The sequence below is a fragment of the Corythoichthys intestinalis genome, chromosome 2 (genome assembly GCF_030265065.1).
Source record: "Corythoichthys intestinalis isolate RoL2023-P3 chromosome 2, ASM3026506v1, whole genome shotgun sequence".
In the NCBI taxonomy this organism is placed as follows: domain Eukaryota; kingdom Metazoa; phylum Chordata; class Actinopteri; order Syngnathiformes; family Syngnathidae; genus Corythoichthys; species Corythoichthys intestinalis.
Genome location: NC_080396.1, coordinates 34,817,021 through 34,839,383, shown reverse-complemented (window position 1 = coordinate 34,839,383; position 22,363 = coordinate 34,817,021). Strand labels below are relative to the sequence as shown.

General features: G+C 39.5%; 1 protein-coding gene across 1 annotated transcript in view; it reads right to left on the bottom strand.

Annotated features, from left to right (window-relative positions):
• Positions 1-22,363, bottom strand: part of plxnd1 (plexin D1) — a 163,251-nt gene that overhangs the window by 20,952 nt on the left and 119,936 nt on the right. Inside the window, exons 22-29 of the mRNA XM_057817204.1 lie at positions 19,540-19,652; positions 13,832-13,936; positions 12,555-12,685; positions 12,183-12,381; positions 8,931-9,077; positions 8,654-8,810; positions 8,185-8,288; positions 4,136-4,199 (exon numbers count right to left, since the gene is read on the bottom strand). Coding sequence (XP_057673187.1) covers positions 4,136-4,199; positions 8,185-8,288; positions 8,654-8,810; positions 8,931-9,077; positions 12,183-12,381; positions 12,555-12,685; positions 13,832-13,936; positions 19,540-19,652 — 1,020 coding nt within the window. The remainder of the gene's footprint in view (positions 1-4,135; positions 4,200-8,184; positions 8,289-8,653; positions 8,811-8,930; positions 9,078-12,182; positions 12,382-12,554; positions 12,686-13,831; positions 13,937-19,539; positions 19,653-22,363) is intronic.

The window sequence follows — 22,363 nt, the reverse complement described above, 5'->3', positions numbered from 1 at the left end:
CTGTATATATATTAATTAGGGCTGTCAAACGATTAAAATTTTTAATCGAGTTAATTACAGCTTAAAAATTAATTAATCGTAATTAATCGCAATTCAAACCATCTATAAAATATGCCATATTTTTCTGTGAATTATATATATATATATTCTGTAAAATAAATTGTTGGAATGGAAAGATAAGACACAAGATGGATATATACATTCAACATACGGTACATAAGGACTGTAGTGGGCATTCCACTCTACTGTCATTTAAATCTGTCTACGCTGTCCTCACTCCGAAGCGTCTACTTTTTCCTAAGCTAGACAGCTAGTGAATGACGCCTTAATAATCAGACTTCTTCCTTTTTCATCTGATTTATTAATAAAATGGCCTCAAACCATTGTCCTCTTTAGACCGTCTTAAAACAACCCCAAAAAAAGTACACAAGCATCGCATTAGCAACAACGTTAGCTTAGCACGCTATACAGGTTAACTAAACATAAACAAAAAGCGTCTCATACAAAAAATATAACATTTCGCTTACTAACATAATATGTACATTCTTTACAACAACCATACTTACGGACAAATCTTGTCCAAGGATCATATAAGCACAACAGAGACATCGTGCAGCCATATTGAACTGGCAAGAAATCAATAAACCATGTCGCAAAGCGACCACAAGAGTTCGCTGTTAGACAGCACAAAAAGCCTTGCTGTAAAACTTACCAAAAGGCAGAATACTGTCTGAGCGGGACATGTGCGTTAATTGTGTCAAATATTTTAACGTGGTTAATTAAAAAAATTAATTAACGCGCGTTAACGCGCTAATTTTGACAGCCCTAATATTAATAAATGTTTTTTAAGCACTTCAAATGCAATAATTATGATAAGTTTTAAACACATTCCCGAATTATTTTTAAACAAGAATAAAACAGAAAAATGATTGTCTTTATTAAATGCTTCATTGATTTCATCGGCTCGGGACGGCTCATCTGTATTTATTAATCTATTTTTTAATTGACAAAAAAATCTGCAATGGACTGAGGGAGCAAAGTTTGAAGTACAAAGTTGCGAGAGATCATTGTATATTATATATAATATATATATGGTTTTCAAGCACTTCAAATGTAATAATTATGATAAGTTTTAAACATGTTACTGTCCCACCGAATTATTTTTAAACAAGAATAAAACAGAAAAATACTGTCTTTATTAAATGCTTCATTGAGTGAGTCCACTCAAATCCGCTCAAGCTGCTCACTTACACACAATGAGTTGCCACAGCAACTGTTTAACAGGTTAAACAATGATTGATGCATGCAGCGCTTTGAAACTTCGGCTTCCAAGCATCTGTGGCAACATCAAACCCTTAACGTCTGTCAATAATTGTTAACTTTAATAAGCAACTTCAGTGCACTGCCTGACTAACAAAGAGCAGCAGGAGGGAGAGTGAAACTACGTGATCGGCTCAGGACGGCTCTTCTGTAGTTATTTATCTATTTTTTAATTGAAAAAAAAAAAATCCACAATGGATTGAGGGTGCGAAGTTTGAAGCGCTGAGTAGCGAGGAATCACTGTATTTTTTGCCTTACTGGATGCTGGAGTCACCATCAAGACAACCACAACAGCACAACAAACCCAGCATAGGTGCTGACCAGCATATGCTGTTTATTTTTAGCTTGATAATGAGAGCACATGTGGACTCTAGGGCTTGCAAGCAGGAGACGCTCGCTCGATTGTTGAATTTGTGGTGAGAGAGTGGCAACTCTGCCAGGTGCCGCTGCTGCCCAATGGGCCTCGCTCCAGACCCTCAACAGCAATCGCCGTGTTTTTATATTGGCCACACGTGTAGCTAGGCAAGCTCGTGACATCCCCTGGATGCTTTGAAGTCACAGCCAGCGTTTGTCCACATTAAGCCTGCCATTTTTGAGGGGGGCCTCTTTCAAAGTGAGAAGACACAGTGGTGGACATAGCACTTTTTGGTCTGCCGGAGCCAGCCACACAGCACAAGCAGTTGGCACATTCGTCTCACTGTTGTGAGGTCGTGGGTTTAAGGCCTGTCTTCACACATTCTGAAATGTGTCTTGGGCAGGAGAACTCTCTTAATATACCGGTCGATCTATGTTCTTACCCTCACCTAGTGTCGTGACTCAAAGATGATACCGGGTACCAGCGGCCGAAACAAGTTCCCCCTGAGGGCTGACGCTCAGAGGTAAGTACAGTATTTTATTCTTTTTTTCTTAAAGACATAATTTGACTATTTTTGTTTATAAAATATTCTTTAAAATGAATCAAAATTGGGCGAGGTGTTATGTTTTGTTTGTTGTTTGTCACTTTTTGTTTCGTGTATCTACACTAAAAGCTGAACAAATATATTTCAAATTTAAAATGAATTAAAACAAGTTATATTTATAATATACTGTATACATATATATATATATACATACACACGTTATTTTTTATATATCATTTAATGACACGACTGACTGGCGACCTGTTTAGAGTGTTGTCTGCCAAACTGCTTAAAGTCAGTTGGGATAGGCCCCAGCATCCAGTGACCCAGATAAGGATACGTAGTGTTGAAAATGGATGGATAAATATATTTAATTAAAAAAATACCTTTACATTTACAGTACTATATTTATTTTTAAAAAATATTTAAAACTAAAAAATATATTCCATTTATTTAAATGATTTCTGTCCCCACTGCTGAAAAATATCCTACAGTTACAACTTACACACACACGTGCAAAAGAAAGAAAGAAAGAAAAGTGGAGGCTTATTTTTCAAGAATTTTAAAGCCAAATTGTCCTTCAATTCTGGAATGACCCGTATAGCAGATAGTATAGTGATTAAGTGAATTAAAAAAAATAGATTATTTGATGCATCGCGATTCGACATGTGACGATTCGATTAAGATAAATAAAGGTTCAAAAACGATGATTTTCCCTCATAACTTTATGACAGCATCTTGTAGAGGAACGAAATTCAAGACACGTCTGCCGCCCGGACACTTTAAACGGACGCACGCACAACATTATGATGGGTGCTGCCGGTTACTGAGCGAGAGATTTACTCCTTTTCAAAAGACTGGAAAATGAATTTGTGTATGAGACAGGGAGGGAGCGGTCGGTCGCGCTTCTGTACGCAAGTTATTTTTTTAGAGCGAGAGGGGAAGAGAGATAGTTTGTTGCTCCTTGTCTTTCAGATGTCCAGTGTGAAACTAGTAGTTTCATGTCATGACAATTGAAAAATGTCCTGAGTGTGTTGCTAAGACCTGTGTGCGTCTATAAGAGGTGAGTACACTAACCCTCTTGTACTATTTAGCCTTTATTGTTGTTGTTTTTGAGATTTTAAGAGTGCTAAGCTAATTAGCTAATTCGCTAATGTGTATTTCATATGCAGAACATGTAAACCCTTGATTAAGTACAGCGGTAACACTACACACATGCGAAATAGAAAAGAAAACTGTGAAAACAAAGTATATTGGTTAAAATAAGTCTTATTTCTAAAGACACTTTGTTTCCAGAAAATGTGGAATTAATTCCACCTGTGTACATTTTATTGTATTGTTGAGAGGAATAAGTACTCCCTTTAAAATGGTGAATGTTTTTGCACTTTCTTGTAAAAAAAAAAAAAAAAAAAAAAAAAAAAATATATATATATATATATATATATATATATATATATATTAAAAAAGCAGCGTAAGGGCAGCTTTTGGTTGTATGGGCATGTTTCCATCGTTCCTGTTGAATCATTAGGATATTTTAAATAAATAATGGACATAAATTTGTTGGCTACTTTATTAATTAGTAATGTACGATGCATCGATAATCGTGATAACTGTGATCATCGTCAATACCGTGATCATCGTTTGTTAATCGAATCGTAGCACCCTGAATTGTAATCGAATCGTGGGGTGCCTAAGATGGCACACACATAATGCTGACTGCCCCACCATTATTACTAACAGGTAATGTGGGCTTGCTATGACAACAAGAGTGAAAACTCTTGGTTTTTAGGGTTCTACATGATTTTGAACTTTTCCGTCACTATCATGTACCCACTTCTTGTGCTGGCGTGAGCTAGGCCATATTTTCGCAAGTGTGCAGGTGGCTGAGCATCAGTGTGCAGAACGAGGCGACGTACCTCTCCCCAGTGTGTTTTCTTTCTTGTCTTGCATGCTCATGGCGAGTGACGCCCCTTCTGGAATCTAGAAGAAGAAAGACGAGAAAAGACAGAGGTGACGGGGTCAGAGTCGTGTCATTAAGCGAGCTCCCGTATGGGATTTGGCATTGAGAGGCGCGTGTGTTGTGGGGCTTTCCAGTGACCCGGGAACGTTAGTACACGACGCAGCTCGCCCCTTTCAATGCTGCGTCAACACGGCTCAGCAAATCTAAACAGAGCACTTAACATGTACAGGTAAAAGGTCAAAGGTAAAAGGGTCGCCCAGTGTCTGTTTACTCACGCGCAAATGAATGTAGACATACGCAAACACACAAAGACATTCCTGCTCTCTTTTGCTGAGTTATTTTCTCCAGCAGATTCTTAACAGGGGTTGGTTGTGTTTTTATTGCCCTTAAAGGACAAAACAAGTGTCTGTTAAATGTCAAAACAAGATATCAATCTTGGAAAAATAAATATATCACTTAGTTACAAGTTGTGAGCTTGTAATTCAATATAAGACGTTTTCAACATTATTTATACTTACATAATTAGATGATGTCCACAAGGACTTCAAATACTAAAGGTCCAAGTAAGATTTACTGTTTTTGAAAAAATACAAAAACATTTTTTATTTAATCTTTTCATATTTTTAGTTTTATTTGGATATTGTGGCCATAATAAAGTGATAATCATTATTAAGGTATAGAAGGGCACCAACCAATCACAGGAAGGGAATAATAAGACAACCAATCGCCTTCAAGTTCACACAGAGGACAATTTAGAATCTAACAAGCAGGTTTTCAAAATGCCCTAAACTGGAGAAAATTCAAACAAAATTGTCAATTTTTGCTAGGATGCGTTCATAGACAAACTTTTAGAACTGTACTTTTATATGTGTCCAGTTCAGGGTGTACCCTGCCTCCTGCCTATCGTCAACTGGGAAAGACTAGCTAGCACCTTTGTGACCATCGTCGGACGTTGCATTAAATGTTTTATTAATTGTTTTTTTTTTTCTATAAAAGGTAGTGCAGTAAAAATACAGATGTTTTTCCTGACATGATAAACAATCATGATAAATGATTGTGGCTATCACTTTGATTGAACAGGCCGGCATGATCATAGAACGGCAAGCTTGACTCTGATTGCTATAATGGAGTAATGTGGTTATTGTTGCGATGTTTCATTGGTGAAACTGGTAGAGGCTCGGTTTGCGTCTCTGGCAAAAAAAAGAAACAAACAAGTAAAATCTTAATATGTAGAATAAAGAGGAAAAATGTTAACGATTAGTGTAGCCCAAAGTAGTGAAGTAAGAGTAGTGTTTCTGCTTGACAAATCTACTTGAGTAAAAGTAAAATGTATTGCTTAGTAAAACTAGTCTTAGAAGTACATTTTCTCAAAAAGTTACTATGTAATAGAAATAGATTGTAGTCTTCACATGCTTTATGTATGTACACATGATGATAGTTAATTTTAGTGTGTAGTATGTTAGCCTCTGTCTTTTCTCATTGAAATGCAACAATGTTATGATAACGCAGCTTGATTTTCCATTAGGAAGCGTTTATCTGGCAACGCAAAGGTTATGCTCTTCAATATTGTGATACTGGTTGCAGTACCATTTTTGACCACCATAAGGCCATATCATACATACGGCTCCTTTGACATAAAGTGACATTCTCTTCATCAGTGGCGTCATTAGGCATATTTTAGGGGGGCTTCAGCGACTATGAAGTTTCCAGAATATTGGTTTAAATCAATAATCATATACAGTGCCTTGCAAAAGTATTCGGCCCCCTTGAATCTTGCAACCTTTCGCCACATTTCAGGCTTCAAACATAAAGATATGAAATTTAATTGTTTTGTCAAGAATCAACAACAAGTGGGACACAATCGTGAAGTGGAACAACATTTATTGGATAATTTAAACTTTTTTAACAAATAAAAAACTGAAAAGTGGGGCGTGCAATATTATTCGGCCCCTTCACTTTCAGTGCAGCAAACTCACTCCGGAAGTTCAGTGAGGATCTCTGAATGATCCAATGTTGTCCTAAATGACCGATGATGATAAATAGAATCCACCTGTGTGTAATCAAGTCTCCGTATAAATGCACCTGCTCTGTGATAGTCTCAGGGTTCTGTTTAAAGTGCAGAGAGCATTATGAAAACCAAGGAACACACCAGGCAGGTCCGAGATACTGTTGTGGAGAAGTTTAAAGCCGGATTTGGATACAAAAAGATTTCCCAAGCTTTAAACATCTCAAGGAGCACTGTGCAAGCCATCATATTGAAATGGAAGGAGCATCAAACCACTGCAAATCTACCAAGACCCGGCCGTCCTTCCAAACTTTCTTCTCAAACAAGGAGAAAACTGATCAGAGATGCAGCCAAGAGGCCCATGATCACTCTGGATGAACTGCAGAGATCTACAGCTGAGGTGGGAGAGTCTGTCCATAGGACAACAATCAGTCGTACACTGCACAAATCTGGCCTTTATGGAAGAGTGGCAAGAAGAAAGCCATTTCTCAAAGATATCCATAAAAAGTCTCGTTTAAAGTTTGCCACAAGCCACCTGGGAGACACACCAAACATGTGGAAGAAGGTGCTCTGGTCAGATGAAACCAAAATTGAACTTTTTGGCCACAATGCAAAACGATATGTTTGGCGTAAAAGCAACAAAGCTCATCACCCTGAACACACCATCCCCACTGTCAAACATGGTGGAGGCAGCATCATGGTTTGGGCCTGCTTTTCTTCAGCAGGGACAGGGAAGATGGTTAAAATTGACGGGAAGATGGATGCAGCCAAATACAGGAACATTCTGGAAGAAAACCTGTTGGTATCTGCACAAGACCTGAGACTGGGACGGAGATTTATCTTCCAACAGGACAATGATCCAAAACATAAAGCCAAATCTACAATGGAATGGTTCAAAAATAAACGTATCCAGGTGTTAGAATGGCCAAGTCAAAGTCCAGACCTGAATCCAATCGAGAATCTGTGGAAAGAGCTGAAGACTGCTGTTCACAAACACTCTCCATCCAACCTCACTGAGCTCGAGCTGTTTTGCAAGAAAGAATGGGCAAGAATGTCAGTCTCTCGATGTGCAAAACTGATAGAAACATACCCCAAGCTACTTGCAGCTGTAATTGGAGCAAAAGGTGGAGCTACAAAGTATTAACGCAAGGGGGCCGAATAATATTGCACGCCCCACTTTTCAGTTTTTTATTTGTTAAAAAAGTTTAAATTATCCAATAAATGTTGTTCCACTTCACGATTGTGTCCCACTTGTTGTTGATGCTTGACAAAAAAAATTAAATTTTATATCTTTATGTTTGAAGCCTGAAATGTGGCGAAAGGTTGCAAAGTTCAAGGGGGCCGAATACTTTTGCAAGGCACTGTAACCGAAATTATTTTTTAAAAAAATCAGTAGTGAGAAATTGAATGAATTACTTTTCCTATCTTTGCAACGCCGTTACCCTTACGGAGGATGTGAAGAGGAATGTTTCTACAATTTGGTTGGATGAAAGGGGAGTTGTCTGATTTTGACAGCTGTCTGGATAGAGCAGAACGTGAATAGATGGATGAATGATGGACATAAGGTTTTCCATGAAAGTGAGTATTTACTGTATCACTGCTGGTAGTAACAGTTAGCTCCAGCCCTCAACTAACAACAGAGAGCACCATGTAATTAATAAACCAACTGCTCCATGTCTTACCTTTGTCGTTTTGCGGTCAAAAGTTACATCCCAGCTGTAAAATAACACTGCTACTTAGCTGCTGCTAGCTAGTTAGTCTGAAATGCATTGTGAAGGTCCTGGTTATTTATAGAATTAAGTGTGTACTCTTTTTACCACTATCTTTGGCCGTCAATGACAGCCAATGAGTTTTAAGTTTCCATTTATCGAATTTAAGTTTTATGGAACCAATTCTGTATTAGATTGACACTGAAAAATACATGAAATGAAATGAATACTCAGAATACTTTGATAAATGTAAGTAAATGTGTGAACAATGCAGTGCTGACAATTACGTACCTGGTAATGGAAGACTGTGTTGAGTTTTTTGCGCCCATCCTCCATGATGGAGGAGTTGTCCAGGTCCTGTAGGAGTTTGCTGTTGCTGCCTGAGTCAAACCACTCTGCAAAAAACAAAAGGCGACGAAGGTGAGGTCAGTGAGAAAGAAACGAGAACACTTCTGTTCACATTTGGACAGAGAACAAAAAAAAAATCTGAGATGGAGCTGCGACTCGATGTCGAGGACCACCGAAATACTCTAGGGCCATTAATCAAATCAGCGCCGCGGGCCACGCGGCTTTTGGAAGCAATAATTCTCGTGATTATTACCGTACAGTCTCCTCAATGCATCCTGTCATTTATTTTATTGAGGCCGCGGGTTAGTGTGGCTCTGTGAGAGGAATTGACCTTTTGCAAAGGAGGATGTCAAATCTCTGAGGGGCCGGGGAGGGGAAAGTATGAAAATAATCAGGGAAGCGCCGCTCTTACCCAGGTCTACATCTTCTGCTCGGGGCCACTGGGAAAATGGCAAGTTTTTATAAAAGGCTTCGATGATTTTCTCCTTCACCTGGCAGATGGTGTCAGTATTCATAACCCTGACAGATAGCGAGTCCATACCACAACCCTGAAAGGACACGTTGATGTTCTGCAAAAACAAAGAGCGCTACGTTATGAGACCGATGCAGTTTGAATTTCAGCAGCAGTCTCCTTTTCATGGGCCTCCCGTCAATCAAGTGCAGCGAACGAACAAGAGGATTCCTCCCACCTGTGGCTTGGCTTCGATATTTTCACGGAGCAGCCACTCCTCATTGAGCGTGTAGCGCGCTTTCCCTGTGATGGCGTCAATGGAGCCCTTGTTGATCTGCTGCTTGATTGCGCACAGTAGGAGGAAGAATGGCTCGCCCACAGTCTCCTGAAGCATGACAAAGCAAAGCGGAGTCAAGCGTTAGTTGACCCAGGCGATGAGAGGAGGGGTTTTGTGATATTGATGTAATTAATGTCTGTCAAATCCGCAAATGTTGATGCAACTGGACTCATCTTGTATGTTGAAGCTGTTTCACACTTGTACATTTAAGATGTGTTGAATAGGCTGTCAGTAGTGTTTAATCTTAACACATTCAAAGAAAAAAAAGAACCTGAATTTCTTCCTATTTTGAACTGAACCAAACATAAATTAAAGATCACCCCCCCCCCCCAAAAAAAAATGGCAGTTAATTTTCGTTCAATTGTGCTATATGTCGTTAATGACTTTTAGAAGAAAATCTAACACTTCATATATGTTGGGCCACAAATGTCCAGGTAAACAGCAAAGTTGAATTACCGTAATTTTCGGACTATACGGCGCACCTGACTATAAGCCGCCACCTACCAAATGTGGCACGAACATGACATTTGTTCAACTTTATAGATAAGCCACACTGGACTATAAGTCGCAGCTGTCCGCACTGTATTATGGGATATTTACACCAAAAGATATTAACCGTTAACACTTTATTAGACAGTGTTATCATATGACTGTCAGAAGACCAAATGAACAACTATAAAGCTTTGAAGTAATTAACTGCAAAGCTTCATTGTTTCAAGAAGCTTCATTTCGCCATCACTGCTCCCTTAGGGGAAACAGTCAACCTCTTCTGCCACCTGCTGTCAAAATTGTTGTTGTCCAACATGCCTCCTAGCATGCATTGCAGCGCTACTGTAAATAAAAATTAAATTTGTGTTCTGTGCTAATTATTTATCCAGTTACTGTTCCAGTTGTCTCATTGATTGCTAGTTATGGTATTTGGAAACACTTTATTTGACAGTGGTGCAATAAGACTGTCATTAGACAATCATAATTATGATATAATGACACTGTCATGAGCATTAATGAATGCGTATAACATGTCATTTAGTGTTATACGGCAAATTATCTGACTTTTGAATGGATGTAAAAGATCGGAGCTGGACATAAATGGAGTTAGTAACATAATTTGCCATATGACACTTAATGATATCCGTATAAGCATTCAGTAATGCCCATGATAGTGTCATGTCATAATTATGATGGTCTTTGACAGTCTTATGACGCTGCTGTCAAATAAAGTGTTACCAAATAGCATAACAAACAATTAACGAAACAATTGGAACAGTAACTGAATAATTAGCACAGAACATGAATTTTGATTGTTATTTACATCTGTAGTTATTAGGCTATCGAATACTTTAGTAATCGAGTAATAGACTGAAAATTCCATCGATTGATCGGATAATTTTATTTATTTATTTTTTTAGGTAAAAAGCAATTATAAATATACATGAGAAAAAAAGACATTTAATCCAATATTGAACCATTTTCAGTCAATCAATGTCTTTATTTTCGATGTACATTGTTGACAACAGCCAACAATTGCATCTCAGATGTGACTAGAAAAAAAAAATTCACTGCTTTCACTCAAAAAACTTCTAGATCTTATAAAAAAAACATATTTCTTACCCAAAAATGTAATTACGCTTGATAACACACATCACTTGAAAGCTACCTGTTTTTCCCACGTGTTTCAATTGAATTTCCATTTGTGTCAAGCTATTTTTAAGTTCTAGTTAAGTTTTAAGTTAGTCTAAACTGCAAGTACTGATAGAATTTTGAATTTTTGCAGTGTTCAAAATAAATGTATGATTCCTGCTGTATTGGAGCACATTAGGGACCAGTGCTACTTGGTGTTTTATTCAGCAATGACTACTGAGCTAAAACTGATAGTTAGCTTTATTGTTTTAATTTTACACCCTCATCACTCTACAGCGCTGTGTTTTTACAGATTAAATAAAGCCTGTATGTAAGACACGTTAGCCACGCATCGACAGTGGTCATAATCAATAGAACCTAGCCCTCCGAAGGGCTAACGTTACGTGAGTGAGTGACAGTAACGTTATACGTTATACGAGTCTGTCATTTCGCATCTAGTCCTAAATGCATGCGATATCTATGTGACGCGTCGGACACTACCTGCTACCACACTCGCATCATGCGTGCGTCAGTGCGTTGTCCCGCATTAAAAGTAGTCTAGGCAAAACGTGATGCTTAGAGCTGGCAAAATTAAACGATTCCACGAGGTGAATAAAATTACTCGGATCAGTTTTTAAACTCGAGTTGCTCGAGTATTCGTTTCAGCTCTAGTAGTGATGCAATGCATGCTAGCAGGCATGAGTTGCCTATTAACCCAAATAAATGAACAAATAAGCCGCAGTGGACTATTAGCCGCAGGATTCAAAATGAAGGAAAAAAGTAGCCTAATTACGGTAGTGCATTTGGAAAATGTGTGAACTGAAGTTTGAACTAGTAGTAGAAAATAAACTGGTCTGGGCCTTTAAGAGACAGGCAATAGCTAGAATAAATGACCTTCGAGTGAAAGACGGTTGCTCACAGAATTTAAGTATGCAAATCTCACATTTCTTAGACCTCTGATAATGGAGGGAATAATGTTCAAAGGCGACAAAAATAACACCGTTTATGAGCGCAGCCATTTTGTGACGTTATTATAGCCATGCACATAAACACTGATAGACTGGAACACAGGTGCATAGTACAAAAGGTATGATTGATGTCACCAGGAAAGTATCTGGGATAAATAATAATACCAGCATTGATAAAATGGCTCCCTGTACTAAGGGTACCACTGGCTTTTATTTACGTTTTTCTTGACTAAGACACATCAGGAAAATTAAATTTTGTTTTTTCACATTTATTGAACAAGATTCTTTCCGCTGGAACACACATGATAAAAGCCTTGTCCGTCTCTTGAAGGAGCAACGTCTGGGTCAGGACATAGATGGTGGTTTGTATCTTAGCATCTGCTCTAAGCAGACGATAAATGATAACAACTAACAAAGCCATTTTGCCATGTGAAAAGTGAATAAATCTTATAGTTAAAACATCCTCAACACACATGACACGTCCAGGAACCTTGATTCAACCTTTGCGGGTCACCTTGACCTGGACAACTCAGAATCTACAACACGTTCTCTTTAAAGTCCTTACTTTGAGGTAGCTGTACATGCAGATGGACATCCAGTTGGTGAGCATCTTCTCCACCACGGACTCTGTGCGGCGCAGCATCAACTTGGGGTTTTTGGAGGCTGAAGCATCAATGAGGTCCACCAGCAAGTCTTTCATGATACTGGTGTAGTACTCTAGTTTGCCGTGGAGGGCAATGGTGAGCAGGGATGCCAGACTGCACCTGAGTGATGTGGGAGCAAAATGCCGTAGGTGCAACAATAAAATGGCCAACAGTAATCCTCGATGTGCCTGAGATTGAATGTGAGCCACCTTAGTGCTTGAGGAAAGTACTTGAAAAACTAGAAACATGAAAATAATTAAAAATTGAGATGCATTATCAGAGGAGACGCTTACCTGTCTCGCACAGCAAAGTCCTTCTGCTGCTCCAATGCGTGGACGAAGGTGACAAGGAAGTGCTTGTTATTGAGAAGGGTGGCAAACAGCGTTATGCCTTCCTCTACGTTGGGTTTGCTCGGATTGGCGGACTGAAGACAAAAGGGAAGCAAGCGATTATTTTGCTGCTCCTATCGCATCCATTTTAGCCACTTACATGTAGAGGTGGAAATTTTGGCAGCTTTCCCACGAGATGGGAGTGAATTTCATTATTATTTCTCAATTATAATTCGCTCTCATCAGGTAAAGTATACAAGCCCAAGATCGGCCTTTAAAACCATTTAATATATATTTGGATATACATACAGTACACTCACCCAAATTTTAGTGAAAGTTTGTTGCTGTTTAACATTAATCCACATGAAGATGTGATGCAGATAACACATTAGCACAAACAGTGAAACTACACCTTTTTTTTAACAATGCCTAAGTACAGATAAAAATCTACACTTAAAAATATAACTTTAACCTTTAACCATATAACTTTTTGCGTCCTCCTATGTACTTTATTATGCAACATCACCTCCCGTCAGTGATACTTTTAGCAAAACATTTCACATTATGCAATATACGGACACTTAAATTCTTATAATACTAAGTTGGTGACCTCTGCTTTGCTCCAAGGTCAACATCATCCCCGGATCTTGCACTCAAATTGGCAAAGCGGACTTAACGGCCATTCTGCGGGTGTGACTGAGCAGCAACCATATGGTGCCGTTTGCAAGCTGACAGAAGGAGAACAGAGGTGCCCATTAAGATAAATGCTGGCCTGTGAGATTTATTTGCCGCGACCTGGAAACACTTCCTGAGAAGACGCCGCGGACCGGGGGCACTTCATCACCATCAGACAGGCACCCCCTCAGGCCGCCAACCTCAAAACTAGCTCGGGATTGTTATTTTCTCTCGTAATGTGCGCTCACCATTCGTGCTGGTGTGAAAGCACTGTCTTGAAATATGCTGTCTGGCCCTCCATCACAAAACAAGACGCATTTCTAAATGTCCAAAGTGTTCTAAGAGGGAGCATTTTGCTAACACGCATTAAGTATTAACTACACACAAAGGCGCAGAATGACAAAATGCACGGTGTGCCTTTTTTTGCTTGTCATCAACAACACCATAGTACAGTCCTTATGCTTCTTCGTGACCCAGTTGGGAGAGCAGGGAATAATAAGAAACCAAATCAAGGCACTCTGGCAGAAGAGTGCACCAGCAAACTTGCTAATGGCTTAACCCCTCACCTTCCAGTCCTGGAGTAGCGGATGAGTCTCTGGCAAAGCTCGAGGGCCCAAAGAATCATACTCGTAGGCAGGTTGGACCAGACTCCTCTCGTAATCAGAGCACATCTGAAACGCACACGTCAGGAGAACTTCAAAAGACAGCCGGCTGCGATCACGATGGCGTAACTTCGAAAAGAACGTCAGAAAAGGAAAGATGTTCTGGTTAATTAATCACGGAAGCTAAGGGCGGCCTTGCGCCGAGAGACCCTTGAATAGACTCTGAGGGCCTGACTTACTTTTGGTTTGCACATGCAAAAATGGGCGCTCACCGGACATTCTTAAGGGGGGCATATGAAATTCATGAGGGTGGGTGCACAATTTATTATCCTATTCCTTTATTTTGAATATACCTCCACGGCATACTCCATTCACGCAGCACGTAAACATCACGTTAATCATCACTTTTAAAGCTGTTCTGCTATTCCCTACCAGCTGCAAAAAATGTATTCATTCATTCATCTTCTGTAGAGCTGAAAGGAATACTCGAGTAACTGGAGTTTAAAAACTGATCCGAGTAAATTTATTCACCTCGAGGAATCGTTTAATTTTGCCAGCTCTAAGCATGGCATTTTGCCAGGACTACTTTTAATGCGGGACAACACGCTGATGTCACGTACAGTACATACAGGAAGAAAACGGCGGCGGATAAATTTGATTTCAACCATGCATGGATATAGAGATAACGACGAAGAAAGCCAAAAGAAATGCACCAAGAAATGGCAGAAAATGTCAAAAGTATGAGAGCATTTCAAGCTGTAGACAAAGGCGAACACTGTTTCATGTATTCACTGTTATGCAGCACTTGCATAAGAATACCCCCGCCCGGCCTCGGCTACCCGCAGGCCCGCCAATGCTTCCGCACCCCCAGCTGGACCCCCTGCGCAACTCGCCCGCCTAGCCCCTGCTCTACCCAAGGCGAAGCGATACTCGGGACAGGGTAAAATGAAGTTAACGTAGCGCTGTTAAATAAGATTAGCGTGACTGTACCTTGCTAACGTAACGTTAACCCTGCGGAGGGCTAGGTTTCTAATAATCATGACTACTGTCGATGCGTGGCTAACGTTCCTTTCATACATACAGGTTTTATTTAATCTGCGAAAAAAACAGCGCTGTAGATTGATGAGAGTGTAAAATAAAATATAATAAAGATAACTGATATGTTGTCAATTTGAGCTCAGTAGTCATTTATGGATAAAACAAGTAGCACTGGTGCCTAATGTGCAGGTATACAACAGGTATCATAAATTTATTTTGAACACTGCAAAAATTCAAAATCCTATCAGGTCTTACAACTTAGAATGTAAACTTAACTAGGACTTAAAAATAATTTGACACAAATGGAAATTTAAATTAAGCACGTGGGAAAAACATCTACGGTAACTTTTACGTGATGTGTGTTATCAAGCGTAATGACATTTTTAGGTAAGAAACAAGAGTGTTTTTATAAGATCTAGAAGTGTTTTGAGTGAAAGCAGGGATTTTTTTTTATTGTCACATCAGAGATGCAATTGTCGGCTGTTTTCAACAATGAACATAAAAAATAAAGACATTGACTGTCTGAAAATGGTTCAATATTAGGTAAAATGTCTTGTTTTCTCATGTATATTTATTAGGGCTGTCAAACGATGAAAGTTTTCAATCGAGTTAATCACAGCTTAAAAATGAATTAATCGTAATTAATCGCAATTCAAACCATCTATAAAATATGCCATATTTTTCTGTAAATTATTGTTGGAATGGAAAGATAAAACACAAGACTGATATATACATTCAACATACTGTACATAAGTACTGTATTTGTTTATTATAACAATAAATCAACAAGATGGCATTAACATTCTGTTAAAGCGATCCATGGATAAAAAGACTTGTAGTTCTTAAAGGATAAATGTTAGCACAAGTTATAGAAATTTCATCTTAAAACCCCTCTTAATGTTTTTGTTTTAATAAAATTTGTAAAATTTTTGATCAAAAAATGAACTAGTTGCTCGCCATTGTTAATGTCAATAATTACACAATGCTCATCGTGCTTAAACTCATAAATTCAGTCGCACCAAAGCGCCAGCAGAGGGAGACAAAAAACACAAGTAACAAGTGGACATGTAACTCTGCTGTCATTTTAATCTGTTTGAGCGGGGCATGTGCGTTAATTGCGTCAAATATTTTAACGTGATTAATTTAAAAAGTTAATTACCGCTCGTTAACGCGATAATTTTGACAGCCCTAATATTTATAATTGCTCTTTACCTTAGAAAAAAAAAAAGTTTATTCGATTACGCGATTAATCAATAGAATGTTCAGTGGAATACTCGATTACTAAAATATTCTATGGCTGCAGCCCTAATCTTTTGTACTGCTTTTTCTCATGAGGGTTGTGGGGGTGCTGGAGCCTATCCCAGCTAACTCCAGGCAGGAGGCATGTTACACCCTATACTGGTTGTCAGCCAATCCCAGGGCATGAGACAACCAACCAAACAAACCATTTGGAGTGTTCAGTCAGCCTACAATGCACGTCTTTGGGATGTGGGACGAAACCGTGGGAGGAAACAGCAGTACCTGGAGAAAACTCACATTAGGCATGGGAGAACATGCAAACTCGACACACAAAGGCTGAAGCCCGGAATTGAACCCTTGATCTCAGAACAATGAGGAAAATGTGCTCACCCATCAGTCACCATTGCCTTCATGTGAACATTGTTTTAAAAATAAAGTAGTAAAGTGTCCACTGTGGGATTTAACCTGGGACCAAAAGGTACTGCTTAGCAAACGTTTAACCACTGAAACTTGTACAGTATCTTCAAAGTAGACTATTGAACCCTTTAAAGCATGAATTATAGGGGTGTAACGGTACACAAAAATCTCGGTTCGGTACGTGCCTCGGTTTTGAGGTCACGATTCGGTTCATTTTCGGTACAGCAAGAAAACACAATGCAAAATATAAATGTGCTAGTTTTTTTATTACACACTTTTGTGCTTTTAACAATATATAAATGTGCTAGTTTTTTTATTACACACTTTTGTGCTTTTAACAATAGGAACATTAGCCTATACAAAGCTAGAATTCTGCTCAAAAAGTAGCGGGTATTTAAAGACAATCCAACAACAATTTGCCTTTCAGACCTCGCGTATTGGTCAGCTTTCTTTCTGAAAGAAAGAAGAAAAAAGAAGTCCTGTGCTAAAGAGAAAAGCAATCCTAATGACAAAGATTTTAGCATGGATTTTACAAATGAAATGCCTCAATGAAACATTTTTTTTTCTTATGAACGGTTTTCAAAAGCTTTACTGGTGGATTTTCTCAAGTTAAAGCGCCACACAGAAATTAATAAATTTAATTGTGTAAGCAGGATGTGTGTATTATTCTTATTATTTAATTACAAGTGTTTTAGCTCATTTCAGCTTATTTAAATGGGCTATTATTTATTTTATTATGTGTTTATATTTTACAAATGTGATGTAGTATTCCTTTATATTGTATATTTTATGTTGTATAACTTTAGTTCCTATGTGAATATTAGTTCCTACTTGTTTTGTTGTGGTAGGAAGGTTTTGTATTGAACACGGGGCCCTGTTGGTCATCATTATAGACCCTACCCACCGACGTCACAAAATCACGTGATCGCTGTATTGTTCCGCCCCCTTGTCCGTCATTTTGTGTCTGTATTATCAATGGTCTCAATTGATCGAGCAACTTATAATGCATTTCATGGAAGACCCGGTGCTTTCGGATGCCATAAACTCACTTGATGCGTTGCATAAAAGGCGTTATGTGGAAAAGCTTCAGTTTATCCATTCTCCAGATCCATATTTGATGCCTAAATCGATGTTTTTCGACCCGCTGTCTCCGCCGTATTTGCCTGACATCTGCTAGCTACCCTGATATGTACAACTATCTTGTCCACACAAAATCAGCCTATTCTCACGAAAGTTTGAAAAACTTGGGACTTACGAGGAAGTGAGTTAACATCGTGTTTTGTATTATGTCAAATACTGGGATCATTTTAATACGGAGGTGGCTTGCATTTTGTGGCTGACATGCTCCTTGTCCCCTCGGCCGACAACCCGCGGCTCGTTGCACATCCCCCCGCCGGGCGAGCACCATACTCGGCTTTTGCACTCTTGGTGTGCCCGGTGTTCTGTCAAATTTTCCACCCGATCAGAAATTGCAACTTTGTGTTAAACATAGCCGCGGATACAGCGATTACAAAGTAAACACTACAAACTTTCTTTAAATAAAGGTTACGTTTGATCATTGATAGGCATGTAAAAAGCTCTCCTCATGCACATTAGCTGCACGTTATCTGCACAACAACTGCAGCCGCCTTCCTCCAGGGAACGAGCTGTAAATTGCTCTCCGCCGGGCGGTTTGCCGATCGGCAAAGACATTCGACAACCTAGTCGTCATGTGAAATGATCTGGGCTAGTTATGTGTGATTTTCCTCTTAGAAGACTTTGAAACATCACTCGGTTCGGGTTAGCATGTCGGCTAGCTGTCACGCTTCTTGGTTTGTTTACATTCTCTGAAGCCAGGGAAGGGAAATGACATAAGCCCGATTTAGGTGTCATAAATATCGTTCAGGAGGTTCGATAGTAAAGGTGAAGTCGACAGTTTTGACCATTATGGAGTAATTTTGCCATGTCGTCCTGAATAAGTGCATTTTTATTATTTCATATTCCAGTTAGCACAAGACTGTTATTTGTCATGACCATGCCATTTATTTAGCAATTGGGGAAAAATACTAGGATGAAAAGAATATCCTGTAAAAATATTGAAGTAGAGAGACAGAAACAATGACATTTTGCAGCTCTCTTCGTCGCGTTTACCTTGTTGTGAATAATTCCCCCTCAGTGGGCTGCATACTAAATCAGATGAAATCGTGACTCCGCTGACGTCATCCACCTGTTGGGGACGCTAGAGCCCTATAATGGTAGGCGTGGCTAATCGGCAGATTAAAAGACTAAATTCTCGTCATCTGGGCTTTGCTAAATTGTTGTATATAGTGGAATCGTCTCAGAATATGATTGTAATTCACATAATCTGTCTAAGACTTTTTTTCTCCTGTCGTACGGACTTTAAAGTGTTTATAGTTTTTTGGTTGAATAAAAAAAGTATTGAAATCAATGAATTATCAATTTTAAATTCAGTTTTCAATTAAAAAAAAAATGGTGCTTATTATTTTTTCCATAATAACCCAGCCGTGGTGTCCAGCATAGACGCCAACACTGGTGCTATCGCTTAGGAGCCTGCAAAGCGGGAGAGTGCCGCTGTGGGCGTGAGTGCGATTTTACAAATCAGAGCGGAAAGTTCCCTTGTCTCAGTGGCTGCCATTGTGTTGTCTCCTTGAAAGTCCACGCCTGTGCTCGATAGATAAATCCTGCTGCGTTTGTATGTGTAAAAAGCCATGCAGAGATGGACCCCTTCAGGGTGGATCACACGTCAGAAAATTGCTTACCTGTCGAGAAAGCATTAACTGTCCACCAGGGTGCCAATTTAGGCGACATTTTGCAACAGCTACTGAGCATTTTAAGCCCCAAGGTGAATTGTGATGCATATTCCAAAAGGTGGGGAGTATAAAACGGGGCGTGGGGGGAGAAAAGATTAGCTCAGCAGCAGTGAGAAAAATGAGAGTGTCTGTGGTTATCAGATAAGGGAAACAAATTGAAATGGTCACCTTTGGAAAGAAGGTGCGCGTGACAAACTGTTTGTACTCCAGGAAGGGAATGCCCTGGCTGCGGTTGAGTTCCTTGGTCAGGTCTGTCATGTCAGTCTGCAGCTCTGCAAAGCCTGAAAGAGAAAAAAAAGTTAAACACCATACATTGTTGTCCCATCCAAAAAAGAAGGCCACTATGTAGGTTATGTTTAGTCAGAAATTACAGTTATATGGAAATTTTAACAGTTTGATGGTATAGTAGGAAGGTTGATGGTACAGGTCGGAGACAGGTGTCCAGTAAGAAGCAAGTTGCCTCTTCCGGTTGGCCGAGTCCTTCTTGATAGGATTTAGTTATTTCCTTGCAATTTTCCTTAGGTTTTTGTGCCAAAGACATTTTCAAATCATATATAGTATGAACTTCTACCCCCGTCCATCCAATGTACATCCAAAAGGAAAATAAGTATTCGAACACCCTGCGTCGAACACCCTGCGATTTTGCAAGTTCTCCCACTTGGAAATAATGGGCGGGTTTGAAATTTTCATGCTAGGGTGCTTGTCCACTGTGAGAGACAATCTAAAGAAAAATCCAGAAATCACAGTGTATGATTTTCTAACAATTTATTTGTATTACACTGTTGCAATTAAGTATTTAAACACCTGTCTACTAGCTGGAATTGTGAGCCTCAAAGACCTGTTAGTCGCCTTTAAAAAGTCCAATGAATGAGTGGAGTGGAGGAGGACTTATTGAGTCTGACTTTTTGACTTGTTTGAGGCGGTTAGCTGCATATAAACACCTGTCCACCCCATACAATCAGGAAGACTCCAATTCCTAAGCTGGACAAGACCAAAGAGCTGTCGAAAGACACCAGAGACAGAATTGTAGACCTCTGCAAGGCAGGACAGGGTTACCGGGCAATTGTAAAGCAGCCATGTGATATAAGATCCACCATTGGAGCAATTATCAGAAAATGGAATAAGCTAAATATGACTGTCAATCTCCCTCGAACTGGGCTTACATGCAAGGTCTACCTCATAGGGTCTCAATGATCCTAAGATTGGTGAGGAATCAGCCATAAACTACTCAGGATGAGCTGGTCAATTACCTGAAAGGAGCTGGGACCACCATTTCCAAGGGTACTGTAAAATTATGCATAGCACGGATGGTTTCCCTGCTTAAACCAGCACATGTCCAGGCCCATTATAAATTTGCCAATGACCATTTGGGTGATCCAGAGGAGTCATGGGAGAAAGTCATGTGGTCATATGAGATCAAAATTAAACATTTTAGTCTTAATTCCACCCATAGTGTTTGGAGGAAGAAGAATGGTGAGTACCATCCCAAGAACACCAACCCTACTGTGAAGAATGGGGTTGGTAATATCATGCTTTGAGGGTCTTTTTCTGCATATGGGACTAGACGACTGCACTGTATTAAAGAGAGGATGACCAGGGCCATGTATTGTGAGATTTTGTGGAATAACCTCCCTCCCTCAATTAGCGCATTGAAAATGGGTTGTGACTGGATATTCAAACATGACAACGACCCAAAGCAGAACACCAAAATAACCAAGGACTGGCTTCGTAAAAAGCATATCAACGTTCTGGAGGGGCCTCCAGTCTCTAGACCTGAACCTAATCTTTGGAGGAAGCTCAAACTCCTTGTTTTTCAGTGACAGCCCAGGAACCAGATTGATCCAGAGAAGATCTGTGTGGAGCAGTGGTGCAAAATCCCTGTGGCAGTCTGTGCAAACCTGGTGAAAAGTTACTGAAAACATTTGACCTCTTTAATTGTAATCAAAGGCTGCTGTACCAAATATTAACATTGATTTTCTCAAGTGTTCAAATACGTATTTGCAGCAGTGTAATACAAATAGTTTGTTAAAAAAAAAATCATACACTGTGATTTCTGGATTTTTTTTAGATTGTCTTTCAAAGTAGGCAAGTGCCTACCATATAAATTTCAAACCCACCCATCATTTCTAAGTGGGAGAACTTGCAAAATCGCAGGGTGTTCAAATACTTATTTTTCTTACTGTATATACTCCAGCCCAGGGGTCCCCATTTGCTGGGCCGCGGACCGGTACCGGTCCGTGGCGCATTTGCGACCGGGCCGCAAAGAAAAAAATAATTTAATAACAACCACATTCTGGCCGAATTAACCCTGTGCCCCTGCTTAACACACCAATATCTCTGTCTACTCTAGATATAATACTACGGGATGGATTACAATGTTGTCATAGAAGTCCATTGATTGGACTGCTATTAGTACATCTTGTTTGTGTATATAATATATCTATGAGCGCTTGTCCTCGATAATAGCGTATTACTAGGCCGCGACGCAGCACATTTGTTCCTGGAAATAATTAGCCCCCACACGAGCGAAGATAACCGGAAAACAGACGTCTTTGGAAATATTTTTACGGCGAAAAGGATATTTTTACAGCGAAAAGGGCACCTGACGAGCCTACAACCTTGAAGACCCACGAACTGTGAAGGAGTGGACTCGTGACCCGTTTGTGAATAAACAGGGAGATCGCAAATGACGGCGACCTTATTAAACGTACATTTGAGACAACAACTCTACCGAGGTTCTGAATTAAAGTCATTCTGGAATATCCTGACATCGCGACAAGAGCGTTTAAAACCTTGCTAAAATTTCCAACATCGTATCTTTGTGAAGCGGGCTTCTTAATTAATGTTTAACGACAAGGCGAAGTCGTTAATGGTGAGCGCGGTGTGCAGCTGTTGTGTGAAGCTTACATGGCAGGATGAATCTGAGGAGAACTTTTCTACAAGTCCTTCCATTATCAAACGTAAGTTAATATTCCTTTCTTTCAAGAATGTT